At 55.8% G+C, this 13411-nt stretch overlaps 1 protein-coding gene across 5 annotated transcripts in view; it reads right to left on the bottom strand.

The window, feature by feature from the left end:
- Positions 1 to 13411, bottom strand: part of LOC114493992 (DAB2 interacting protein) — a 183080-nt gene that overhangs the window by 107225 nt on the left and 62444 nt on the right. For 3 of the 5 annotated variants that reach the window (XM_028508893.2, XM_028508885.2, XM_036022166.1), the window contains exon 1: positions 12321 to 12567. The exons of the other annotated variants lie outside the window; for them this stretch is intronic. In XM_028508893.2, coding sequence (XP_028364694.1) covers positions 12321 to 12444 — 124 coding nt within the window. In that variant the 5' untranslated portion in view covers positions 12445 to 12567. Of the gene's footprint in view, positions 1 to 12320; positions 12568 to 13411 lie in introns of those variants that run through there. 5 annotated transcript variants of the gene reach the window in all.

Below are 13411 nucleotides of genomic sequence, written 5' to 3'. Positions count from 1 at the left end.
CACCCCTCACAGCAATTAACAAGCGCATCAAAAACACTTAAGAACACCCTGGCTGGTGTAGCTCAGTGGATTGAGCGCGGGCGGCAAACCAGTGTCGCAGGTTCAATTCCCAGTCAAGGCACATGCCTGGGTTGCAGGCCACGGCCCCCAGCAACTGCACACTGATGTTTCTCTCCCTCTCTCCCTCTCTCTCTCTCTCTCTCTCTCTCTCTCTCTCTCCCTCCCTTCCCTCTCCAAAAATAAATAAATAAAATCTTAAAAAAAAACACTTAGGAACAAATGTAACAAAACGGGGACCAGGCTGAGAGACATTGAAGACCATCTCAATAAACAGCAGTATGTCCCGCATGGGAGGACTGGGAAGCCTCAGCGTTGTTAAGAAAATGGCATTTCTCCCCAAACCGATCTATAGATTCCGTGCAACCCCAGTCAAACTCCTTAACAGGCTTTTTGAAGACACCGACAAGCTCAATTTTAAATTTAGATAGCAAAGCAAAGGACCTAGAATAGCCAAACAATCTGGAGAACGAAGAAACAGGTTGAGAGGCGTATATTACTTAGTTTCACGACATACTTTATAGTCCTGAAATATAGCCGAAGTAATCAGGGCAGCATGGTTTTAGCAGAAGGATGGACACACGGATCAATGAAACAGAAGAGAGGGCAGAAATAGTCTCACACAGATATGGTCGATCGATTTTTGGAAAAAAGCGTGAAGTCAATCGGTGGTAGAAAAAGATAGTTTTCCCAACAAATAGTGCTAAAACAATGGGATTTCCATATGTAATAAAAACGGACCACTGGGAAGCGTGGCCAAACGGATCTCAGAGGGATAGTGATGTCCCATATACGCTTGTTTTTAGCCTGAAACTGACTCCCGAAGTGAGAAGCAGCAGCTCCAACTTCAACAGGAAGAAGCTGAGGTTCGGAAACAGCAAGCCTGAGAAAACCGTGAGCACACAGCTAGGAAATGCGGAGGCGGGATTCAAGCCCGGAACCTCTAAACCCAGAGGCTGCCCCGAGACGAGAACGGAGCCTCTGTGCAGACCCTGGGAGGACCACGGGGCCCAGGTCACCCAGGAACCTGAGCTTCCTCCCTGCCTTGGCTTCTCTCTGCCTTCCCAGGCCCCGTCCCGGCCTGGCTCCAAGGCAGAAAAGGATGCCTTGCTTGCTTGATGCCATGCTCTCTTTCCAAGATGTTGGGTGTGGGGAACAGTTGGTGTCACGTGACTATGGAACTTGGATGCTCGTCATCTCTCAGATGGAATTGGATCCCAGTCCACGTTATCTTAAAGTGCAGGATGTGGTGCAGAGTCAGGGGGTGCTGCCTGCGGTTGCTGGGGGGGGCGGGCGGTGTGAGGGTCTGCTGGGAGAGGCATGCAGACGACCATATACAGCTGGGGTTCAGGGCACCTCTCCCTGGCCTGAGAATCCTCGATTGGAGCACTCAGCAGCTCCTCAGAGAGTAGAGCACATGGAGGGGTCAGGCTGCTGGTGCTCGGCCGGGGCTGGGCAAGCCAAGGAGATGCGTTCCCCCTAGTTCTATCCCAGGACCCTGTGGAGGCCTCTGCAAAAGGACGGTGCACGGGTTCGCCCCCTGGCCCCTGGGTGGCCTCCAGGGTAAGTCCTGCAAACTGGTCAGTTTGACTGGTCCTGACTGGTCCTCCGTGGTCAGTTACCAGCTTTTCTTGACGTCCTTCTATTGGAGCCCCTAACAAGTTTACCTTTGACAGTCTGTGCCTGCCATTCCTCTCCCTGACGTGCATCTCACTTTCGAAGAATCCCCAGCCTTCCAGAAAACTCCGGGTCTCCCGGTCACTCCAAGGATCAATTAAGTGGCCTGAGGATCCCCGAGTGTCTTTTTCCTCCTTTGCTTTCCAAGGATCTGCAAGAACTTCAGTCTCACCTTCCCCATTTTTATCCCTGAGTTTTCTCCTGCAACGCTTCGCGCTGCGGCAACAGGGCCTATTCCGGGGCCAGCGGAGAGCTGGCGTTTATTCCGTGCTGCTGGATGGAATTCAGGAACGCAAGGGGTCCCAGGGTGTAGACACGTGTTTGCTCCTCTCTTCTGTGTACAGTTTCGCTCTGTCCAATTTTGAAACAATGCAGCACCACACGTGTTGAATCATTTATTTGCACGTGCATGTGAAGTGTAAACACACAAGGGGGCAGGCCATGCCCTCACCTTCAGGAGGGCAGCTGCTCCCTGGAGAGAGTGTAGGGGGCTCTAGCTCCCTCTCAGGGGTCCAAAAATTTTTTCCATAAAGGGTCAGAGAGTCATTATCTTAGGTGTCAACTACTCAACAGATCAGAGCAGTCACAGACAGTATAAGTAAATGAACGGGCAGGGCTATGTTCCAATAAAACTTACGGACACAAAAATTTGACTTTCAGATAATTTTCACATGTTGTAAAATACTACTTCTCTTTTGATTTTGGTTCCAGTCCTTGAAAAACATAAAAGCTGTCTGTAGCCCACAGGCCATGCAAAACCAGCGGTACCTGGACTCGACCTGTGGGTGGCGCTGTGCCAGCCCCTGCACACGCGGGTCATTTTATTTCTGAGGGAGAAAGAGAACTGAGTATGGCCGTGTTAGCACTTGCTACACCTGAGAGGGGCGTGCATGGGTGCCTGCAGTATTATTTCCCATACTTTTTTATGCTTTCCAACATCTTAGAATTTTCAAAACATTCGAAAGACAAAGGGAAAATCCTGGAAATCACCCCCCAATGAACTCAGAGCTTTTTGCTGGGCACTGGAGTTAAAGGTGACTTTAATTTTCTACACTTCTACAAAGGATTTTATTGCTTTTCTAATCCTAGGAATTGGAGGAGGGAAACACCAACATAAAAATCATATTTTTTTAAAAAGAAAGATGGAGGGGTTTGGCCCATAACTGGTGGTCTCCTCTGGGGACAGTCGGTAAATACAATAACCTGTGAGCCTCCCGTATAAGGTCCCGGGAAGGGCTGCACCACTCCCGCCCCAGAGCTCCTGCTCCTTAAACTGGCCCTTCCCTCTGCCGACAGCACTGCCTGTGTGAAGGTCAAGTTCCCACCCCGGGAGAACCCAGAGGCTGACACTGATGGGGGAGGGTGCACAGGCCCCCAGGCTGCTTGTCGCTAAACACGCAACTCTGAGCAGGTTCCTAGACGCCAGGCGGAACTGAGACTGCATGGATGGTTAACAGGCAACCCCCGTTTCTCTCCGACCTCCATCCCCACCACACTTCCACACTGTCCAGCTCTGCGCTCCACCCCGCGCTATTCGACCTCCTGCGCCCCCCAGTGCCATTGTCCAGAAGTTGCTCCCCAAAGGCGCCCTGTCCTCCAGCCTGGTGCCGCCCCCGCCCCTGCAAACGGAGAGCCCGAGCAGACCCGCTAGCCACGCCCACCGCCCACTGGCCCCTCCCCAAGCTCCACCCTCCCCACCTGCCTTGGCCATTCCAGAGGCCTTCTGCCACCACCAGTTCCCACCCCTGTCACTGTGAGGGCTGCCCCTGGATTCTCTCTGAGCACTGGGCTCCCGTCATTCTGAAATTTCAGGAACCAGTTCGATTTTCGTAAATAAAATGACGGGGTAGCGTAATATGGGGCTGGACCGCATAGGACCACTGACTCCTTGCTTTGCCAAATACAACGTTAAACAAAGAATTATCGCCGTCCCATATTTCATTAAAAAGCTATTCCAACCCCCGAGAGTCTAAAGACCATCATCTCAGAAGAAAGGGGAGTGAAGCAAATGGGTTCCAATGGAGTGGATGCCTCGGAATGCCGCTGCGCTAGCCTTGCTGTTCCCATTTCCCCGCTGGTGGGGGAGAAAAGGCACCAGTGCCACCTGCGCTGATCCTCAGGTGGGTGGTGGCCTCCCCCATGAGTCACATCCTCCACACTTCTCAGGTTTTCTCAGCCTGCCTGCCCTCTGTCTCCCCGGACCCCACCCCTACGGGATCCCTACAGGATTGCCTAGGAAGCACCTGGCAGGGTCTGCAAACCCTGCATCATCTCTGGGTCCTCCGGGACACCACCTCACAGGCCCATTGCTGCCCCCACTCCCCAAAACTGCTTCGGTCCCCATATCCCAGCTCAGACCCATGCCTCTTGCACCAGACAGCCGGTATCGCCACCTCTGATCCCTGGTACCTACTCTCCCTCCCTCCCTTTTCCCTGCACCTCGACAGTCTGGCTTGCTGCTTGCTGAAAGTCATTCACCTAAATCACAGCTCTGGTAAGTAGAGCGAGGCTTAAACATCCTCGACTCAGCCATTCAGTGACTGGATGATGCTGAGCAAGTCCCAGAACCAGTCTGGGCCTCAGTTTTCTCATCTGCAAAATGGAGCGGGTAACTATCTGTGAGAATGAGGATACAATGAAATGATGCACAGGAAGGACTCAGAAGAGCACCTGGCACTGTGGCAGTGCTCAAAAAAAAAAAAAAATCCAAACCGTTGTGACTACAAGGACTGTGACTTTCAGAATCCTCCCTTTGATTCCCATGGCCTGGCAGGGGGAGTTCCACCCTCTTGGCTCACCATTCAAGGCCTCACCTACCATTTCGGTCACACCATCTGCTAGCCAGATTACAGGACTCCCCTCTGCCAGGATTAGCTCCCTGAGGGGCGGGTGGGGGCTGACCATATCCTCCAGGGCTGCCCCAGCACGGGACTTGCAAACAGTAGGTGGCTTCACTACAGCTCTGCTGCTCTGAACAAGTACGAGTGAGTGACACGAGTGAGTGACACGTGTAGCAGGCTCTGGGGGAAGGGACGTCAGGGAGCCATCTGGGAGGTTCTGATCCCTGCAGGCCCCGCATTTCACTCCCAGAGCAGCCCTGATAGAGCTGCAATTAACCCTTCAGGCTTTAGAAGAGCAGATAATGACAGTTCGCCCAGCCTCTAATGATAGCGTGTGCTCAGTCACATCCGTTTGTTAGAGGTGTTTCTGAGCCTAGAGACGTTCAGTGACTTATCTGAGCTCGCACAGCGTGTGCGGTGCAGTTGGGATTCACCCAGCCACACTCCTGAGCCAAACTCAGTCCCCAAAATAGAGGTATAAATAATTGGAAAGTCACTTTTCCCTAAGACTACCCCAGACTGCCAATATATCGGTTTCCAATCACCAAATCCAGGCTCCACAAATTCCCGTGCCAAGAAGGACACCAAGGAGCGGCCCCATGTCTGGCTGCCTGGCTTCCTCCGGTCTCGCTGTCTCTTCCTCTCCCCTCTGCTCCTTCCTCCTCCAGGGACTCAGGGGAAGGGGGTGCAGAGCCTCACAGCCCCCACATCTTCCTCCAGGAGCTCTGCCTTTTTCATTTCACAGCCGTGTCAACACATCACCTCTGAGGGCCAAGAAAAAAAGAAATAACAGCCCAGATGCCGATGTGCTCTCCTGTCTGTCAGGGGGAAGAGAGGAGGGAAATAAAAGCTAACAAGACTTCCAAGAGCAAAATCCCCAAACCTCCTCTCGGGTACCCAGCAGCTGTCAGAGTCAACACAGGAACCCGGCAAAGGGGGGAAAACCCATCCTGAATAAAAGCCAGGCAGCTGCAGAGTCTGGGACTCACAGACTGAGCCCGCCTGCGTTTCCAAGGGCGCGATGGGTGTGCTCACAGCCTCGTCTACTTTGCTAACGTACAGGTGGTCTGCCCAGGCTGCAGAGCCCAGCCTGTAGAGCCCAGCCTGTCTCTTCTGAGCACCGCATCAACTTTTTTCCCTTTTCATTATTATGATTTGGAGAGCTATTGAGATTCCCCCTGGCTTCCTTATTTACGCAATCAGAGGAAATCACAGCCCAGAGAGCCGCTCCCAAACTCGAGGCCACGTGGGCCACTTTCAGATGGATAATTAAATATTGAACAAACGCTGAAATGCCTCTACTGGCTCAGGGTGGCTAAAAATAACCACCCTGCCACTCCGGCCAGGGCATCTCGGCCACTCATCCTCAAACCCCCCGCCCCCCAGCAATGGTCACAGCCAACCTCCCCAGGGAACAGCGGAGGTGGCAGGGAGGGGGGCACTGACTCCCCAAACACCTACTCCACAAAAAAACCCACAGAACTTCAGCTCCCAGTAAGCTCTGAATGTTCCTGACCAGGAAATACTCTCCCTTTCCTGACATTTAACCAAGTGGCCTCGAGAGGAAGGGGCAGGGGAAATATCGCAGCCGTTCGCTGCTTCTCTGTTAAAAATAGTCGAAAGGCTTCGTGTCATTTCTACGTGAAACGCGTATATGGTCCGGGATGTGTCAAGTTACGCAGGAGCCTCCCCCACGCCCACCCCCACCCCCAAGAAGACCCAATAAGGAGCCTCCTTTTCCCTAGCTGGACTGATCTCAGGAAAAGCAACAAACAAAACCAAGAATGAAACAGGATGCAAAGGTGTCTGGACCCCAGACCTAGGTCTCTCACTGACACCTTTAGGTGACCTTGGCCACATGGCGTTGGCTCTGTGGGCCTCAGTTTCCCCTGTTGTCCAGGAGAACAGACAGGTAGCTCCCAGTGCTGCGCTGAATTGCTGGAGGGCACAGGACAATCTCTCCCACCTCCCCCGCCAGCAGCCAAGCAAACAGGCTCAGATCCCTCCCTGTACCACCTGGTTTCAGTAATGACAGATGCAGGGGGGCAGACACAGAGCACTCGGGAATGGGGACTCTAACTGTGACCTTGATGAGATCAAGGCCACACCGTGGGCCCGTCCAGACCTCTCGGAATTGCACCAGCCAGTGAAAAGAAGCACCGGGCTTCTACACGTGGTTCGAAGGGGCTGCTCTGGAGTCTGCTGGCCTCAGTGCCAACCTTGCCTCTACAGAGAGCAACTTTACCACCTGAGCTCCGTTTCCTCATCCGGCAAAGGGGAATGATGATGATGACCCCTGCCTCCCAAGAGAGTTGGCGCGTTCAGAGGAGATATGAGATAATCAGGGGAAGCTCTTGGCACAGGGCCTGGCACACGGTCGGCTAGGTAAAAGGAAGCCTCGACCTTCCTTGCTATTAGAAGTGATGAGGACGGGCCAGGCACAGACACGAAGGCCAGGAGACTGACATTCAGCCAACGAACTGGGGTCTCTGACCCCCGTCCAGGACCTAGACAGCTGCGGGAAGTGGGTCTCAGCCTGGCTGCCTGTCCCCAGGGACGTCACCCCAGGGGACACTGAACTGTCAGCAGAAACAGACGTGGTAGAGAAACGGAGCAGAGCGTGTAAGCCCTGAGACCGGCACTGGGACGCACATGCCGGCCGACACGACTGAGAACAGGACACGGAGGTGTGGGTCCTGGCAGAGCCTGGCCTGGGGGATCGCCTGAGTCAGCCGAGGCAGGCAGAAGAGCCACCCAGGGGAACTGACCACCACCCCCACTCTGCCCGAGAATGCCGGCAAGGTCATTCCCCTCAGGCCTCCCTCCTGAGCCATGGCCAGGGCCGTGAGGGATGATGGTTAAGAACACTTGCTAGAGTCGCTGACTATGCAAATCGGACAGGGGAAGGAGGTGGCCTTATCTAAGCAGAGGCCCAACCACAGAAAGACCTGCCTGCCCACGGGATAGTGAGGTGGCACGTTTACAAACTCAGGATCTGGAGTCAGGTAGAGCTGGGCTCCGGTCTCTGAGCTACGTGATGCCTGAAAAGGCTCCCACTCTCTGGACACAGTCTCCTCATCTAGCAAATGAGGATAATACCCGTATCCACGACACAGGGTTGTTGGGAACATCAAATGAGATGAGGTGAGCACAGAGTGAAGCTCACTGCCAGGCACTGAGTAGGGCCTCAGCAAACAGAAGCCATTTTTACTTTTATTACATGCCATGATAGGGAGTAGTGAGCTTCCCAGTCCCTGAGGTATGTAAGGGTGAGAAGGGCCAGAGTCAAGCCCCAAAGGAGAGATTGTTGCAGCAGGAACAGAGGAAGGGCACATCCAAGTTAGGGGCAGAGAGCCAGGCCTTGAGCCCCTGGGGGAACATTTGAAGATTAGGGGGCCACAAAACACAATCAGCCCCCACCCTCAGGGCTATGCTCAGGCCTGTCCAGCCCACAGGGCCTGAGCTGTCACTCAGGGACCACTCAGCAGGTCTCACTGAAGCCAGGGTCCCCATGGAGAGGTCCCAGCCCTTCCCCTAGGCATTGCCGCCAGTTAGAAAGCAGCTGTGTCAAACCAGCACCCTTCCCAATGGTGTCACCACCATCCTGGGGCCGGCAGCCCTAGATTCCATACGCCACTCTGTCCTGGTGGCTCCTCTGTGCCTCAGTGTCCTCACCTAGCCAGCTGCCCCGGGTTGGATCACTCAGCTGCAGAGCTGGAAGCCCTGGACAGGGACCACTACCTCAGGTGGTCTGCCCAGCCCTCCCGGGACCTTCATGAGGCCCTCCTGCCTGCATTCCTCAGAGTGTGCCGGGCGGTCCTGAGAACCCCCTGCTGAGGCCCCACAGACAGACTCCAGGGGGTCCTAAAAGGAAAAGGGCCCAGGGGGAAAGGAGGGGGCCACACAACAGCCAAGACACAGGGCCGTGCAGTGGAGGGCTGTGTGGGCGCAGAGGGGAAACTGTCTCAGGAGAAAACATCCACCATATCCCCAGCACCTGGCAGGCCTGGCCAGTGGCTGGACCCCCGGAAACACTCGGGTGAAAACAGAAAGAGAAGAATCAAAACCTCCCGTGAGCGTGAGTTATGGGCATTCCAAGAGGTCTCCCCATTGGCCACGCATGACAGATGCGGAAACTGAAGCCTTGGGATGTGCCCAGAGCCATACAACCAGCTTGTCGCTAAGCTGGGAGCAGAGCCCCTGTCTCCCACTAACCATTGCTCTGTACCCTCAACAGCCCTTTGTGCCCCGCTACATCTCAACGCACCAGCAGCTCCCCCAACAGACCGGGGCTGGGCAAGGGCCAGGAGCACAAGCCATTCATCCCACGTGCCCCCAGTGCGCAGGCTGGAGCCCAGCACACAGTGGGTGCTCACAACATGCTTGCTGAATGAATGAATGAATGGGCCAGACTTTATGCAGGGTGAAAACTTGTGTTTCCCCCAGCAGTCCTGGGGAAACAGATCAGACAGACAAAGCTTTGACCTTGGTGGGAAGGCACCCTGGCTGGTGATACCCTACTGGGGACAGGACCCCTTCAAATCCATGGGCCATGCCCAGCCTTCAAGAAGACTTAGGGTCACAAAGCACAATGTGAAAGGGCCAGATGACCCTGCCATCCAAAGGTCACTGTTCCCACCCTGCCTCTGGCCACTGTCAACAGCAGGTCTACCCTGCCCATTCTTCTGATGGGAAAATTGGGGCCCAGAGACACAGAGGGCCCTGCTTAGTCAAGCCAGGTGGACTGCCAGGGAGAGAGTCCAGCTCTCAGGTCCGCAGTGAGTAAGCTGGTTCCCACCACGCCAGAGGGGCAGCAGAGGGTGGTGGGCGGGGAGCTTGCTCGGAGGTGGCAGCCCGGCCACAGCCCTGTTTCCAGCCAGGCCAGCTGCCGATCCCCACTGAAGGTCAGCTCTTCCCCGCACTTTCCTGTTTCTGAACAAACACACCTCCCACCCCGAGCGCTCAGTCATTGTCCTTCCTCGCCAGTGGCAGAGGCCAGAATGGGTGTGGAGCAACAGCCTGGCCAGGGCTGGGGTGCTGGGTCCCACCTCTTCCTCTGGGGCCTGATGCCACCACCATAGGGCCAAGCCCCTGTGCAGTGGGAAGACCGAGGCCTGAGGTCAGAAGGGATGTGCTCACAGCCACAGCGTGGCTCCCACAACATAAGTTACAACCTGGGTTGTGGGGGGGCGTGCTGTCCTCAGGAGGGGTGCTCCTAGTAGCAGAGTCAGGAATCTGGGGCTTTAGCGGAGGGAGGTCCATGGCTGCTCCAACCACCTCCTACCTAGGTGGGCAGGAAGCCTCCAGGCTTCTGCTCTCACACCGCCAGGCAGCTCGCACCCCCACCCACGACTCCGCATCACTTGAGGCCCTTTATCAGGCCCCAACTATTATTCCAGCCACCCCCCACCCCACCCACGCTCTTCCCCCACCCCAGGAGAAACTGCCCACAACATCTAAGACATTTTCCATCTCCCCTTGTTTGCACTGCTGTCCCTTCCGCCCAGGGTAAGTAAGAACAACAACAGTGCACACTCAATTGCTGCCGGGTCCCACGCAGCACGGGCTTCTAACTTGCTATGCACTTGCCCCCATTTCTTACACAGCCCTGACACCTCTCCACCCCTTTACCAGATGAGGCCACTGAGGCTTAGAGAGGTAACTGGCCAAAGGATAGTTTAGTGCAGAGCTGGGGCTTGAACCTGGATCTGACTTAACCACTTCCTCTGGCAGAAGGAAATCCCATCTTTCTTATGAGGTCCAGACTAAATGTCACCTCCTCTGTGAAGGTCTCCCTGATTTCCCCAGTTGTAACTTCGGTTTAGTGACAGTCTCCTGACCACTCCCTGCAGGCTTCAAGTTCCTTCTAGGCTGAGACGTAATGCAGGGCCTCCTGATTGTCTGCGGCCCAGTCAGCTGAGCAGGAGGGGGAGTTTCAGTGGTCAGGGTTGGAGGGAAAGGTCATTCAGGGCACTGAGCACGTGGGGGAGGACACATGCTGAGATGGGCCTGGTGGGGGGGGGAGCGTGCTGAGCATTACTGGACACATGTACAACTACTGCTTCTCATAGCATACACCCGTTTTCTCACGGTTCTCCATGTACTACTCATCCCTTTTTACAGTTCAAGAAACTACCAGTAACCCTGAGAAAAGGGAAGTGACTTGCCCAGAGTCACAGTGCCTGAACTCAGATCCGCAGCCTCGCAGACCAAACCTGCAGGAAGAGACCAGCCAGGAGCCACTTCAAGAAAGGCAAGGGGCCCTGCCGGAGTGGCTCTGTCGGTTGCGTGTCATCGGGCAAAGTGCCCTGGTCAGGGCACCTGCCTGGGTGTCGGGTTCAGGGTGCATGCGAGAGGCAACTGATGCATGTTTCTGTCTTGCATTGACGTTCCCCTCCCTTTCTTTCTCCCTCCTTTTCCCTCTCTCTAAAATTAAACAAATAAAATCTTTTTGTTTTTAAAAAAGAAGAAAGACAAGGGTAGGGGATGGATCACAGGCTCTGAGAGACCGTTGAAGACTGAACTCCCGGCCTCAACTTGAACCCTTCCAAGCACGGGGAACTCACTACTTCAGGAACTACCTACTTACTGAGGAAGCCTGGATATTGTGGCTCAGCCCTGACCGTGGGAAAAGTTTCCCACATTCGGGGCGGGGGGGGCGGTGGGGGGCAGGAACCAGCTGAGCAATTTCTGCCCGCCTGCTTCATTTACGGTCAAAATGACAAGAAAACTGAAGTTCATTGGAAACACCACTGGGCCCAGGCCACAAAACCACACCTGGAGGGGTGGGGATTTGACCTTAGGTCTGCCAGAAACCAAGCACAGATTTGTTCAAACTCGGAGTCAGCCTCCCCCATTTCCAAGATGACCTGATGGTGTAAACTCGGCCCAGGTGCCTTCTGGGTGCTACCAACCTCCCTCCTCCTTCCCACCACGGGCACCTCAATGCCTCTGAGCTCTTGCCACGGAATCGGGCCTCTGAGGCAGCTTCCAACAGCTCCTCCTTCCAGGGGGCCTCCCTGCTCCCTCCCACCCAGCCATGGAAGGAAGTACACCTCCCCCCACCCGGGCCAGAAGGCAGCCCCCTGAACCACACTAGTTTCCAGCTGAGGATCCTGTTACTGGAAAAAGAAAATGCTGCTCCAACCTCCCCCTCCTCCCTGTCCAGCCTCCAGGGTTTGAAAAGGGAGAAACTCTTTTCAAAGGAGGTGGTGCCCACCCACCGGTAGGGGTCCCAGGTAAATCCTACATGCCTAGCTCCTTTGAAAAGGACCCTAGGAATAGGGTCCCCTGAAGTCCAAGCACCTGTCCCTCCACCCAAGAGGTGGAGGAGCCTGGTAAGTCCCTGAGGAAGGGGTGTGGGGGTGGGGGCGAAGCGGAGAGGCCAGGGCAGTGAAGGAAAGGTAAAGCAGAGACCCACTCGGCTTTATTGCCCAGCTGCTGAGTAAACTGAGGCACAGCGGGGCAGGAGGTGGAAGGAAGAGACCCCAGACTGCAATGTCCCCCTTCCCTGACCGTGGCCTAAGAGGACACACTGGCGCCTCAGTTTCCCCACTGAGGGTAGAGAAGAATGAGGGAGCAGAGGGGGAAACAGAGATCCAGTAGACACAGAATGGGCAACTACAAGTGGCAGAGGAGGGAGTCCCGGGTAAAAAGAAGGATCCCAGGTCCCTGGCACCCCAGGGCATCAGGTGGTGAAGTGGAGGTCAGGAGGGCCTGGGGGTCAGGGGTCGGGGTGGCGCCTACCCCTGGCGGGCCGGGTCCGGCTGCGGGAGCGGCTTCTCTGTCGCTGCAACCGGGGCCGCCGCAACAGCCGATAGTAATAGGAGGGCCTCCCGGTGCTCTTCCTGGTGCTGCCGCCCGCGGACATGCTGCCGCCCGCCGGGCACCGGGCCGGGCCTGGGCGCGCTCACACGGGCCCCATCACCCGCTCCGGCCGGCCCGGCGGGCGTCCCAGCGTTTCCCCGCGCGCGCTGCCGGTGCTGCCGCTGCTGAGGCCAAGGCTGCCCCACAAAGTCGCTCAAACTCCTCCTCCTGCCCCCGCCCTCCCCGGAGCAGCCGGCCCCGCTGCGGGGGCCAGGGACCGGGGCCGGGCTGGCACCGGCCCGAGAAGTCAGTGCGGGAGAAATCCCGGCCTGGAGTCAGAGAGGCGAGGCGGCCTGGAATGCCCCGGGACCCCAGGCAGGTCTCCAGGAGGGGCATCGCCCCCGCGCCCACACCTGAGCAACGCTGCCCAACCTCGCCGCGCACCCAGAGCCCCATTCGGCCGTCCGGTATAGATGGTGCACACCCGCAAGTGTGCGCTCCCCGGCACTGGGCAGGGAGCACGGGGCGGCCAGGCGGGAACTGTGATCCGGAGCCGAGCCCGTCACCTTCAATGAGGGTCCAAAAGAGGCCCGATTCTGCCACAAGCGCACTAGGCAGAGAGTATCGACCCGCAAACACACTATTCCACTGGCCCCTGCCCCAAACAGGCTAAAAAGACTTCCTTTCACGCAAGATACTTGCCTAGTCTTTACATTTTAAAAAATGTCCCCTTTGATAAATATCTTATATCATTAAAATTGTGGTGTATATTTCCGACACACAAAGGGGAGATCAAACATAATGAACTCCTGTGTATGAAGCAGGGTTTGGCCAAATCTGAACGTTTTCCCCTCTTTGATCTAGACCCACCCCAAATAAAACCCCGAAGATGCTGTGAGGCCCGCTCTCCCCCGGGCATTTACAGCAGCTCCGGCAGGGCTCTGGGCGTGGCAGAACCGCCCTGCCCTACTACAGGGGTGAAAAACCGAGGCTGCCAGCTAGCTCTACTGTACCCTACTAAGAAGCTCTCT

The sequence above is a fragment of the Phyllostomus discolor genome, chromosome 3 (genome assembly GCF_004126475.2).
Source record: "Phyllostomus discolor isolate MPI-MPIP mPhyDis1 chromosome 3, mPhyDis1.pri.v3, whole genome shotgun sequence".
NCBI lineage: Eukaryota > Metazoa > Chordata > Mammalia > Chiroptera > Phyllostomidae > Phyllostomus > Phyllostomus discolor.
The sequence above is the reverse complement of the archived record's forward strand: the minus strand, read 5'-3'. Positions and strand labels throughout refer to the sequence as shown.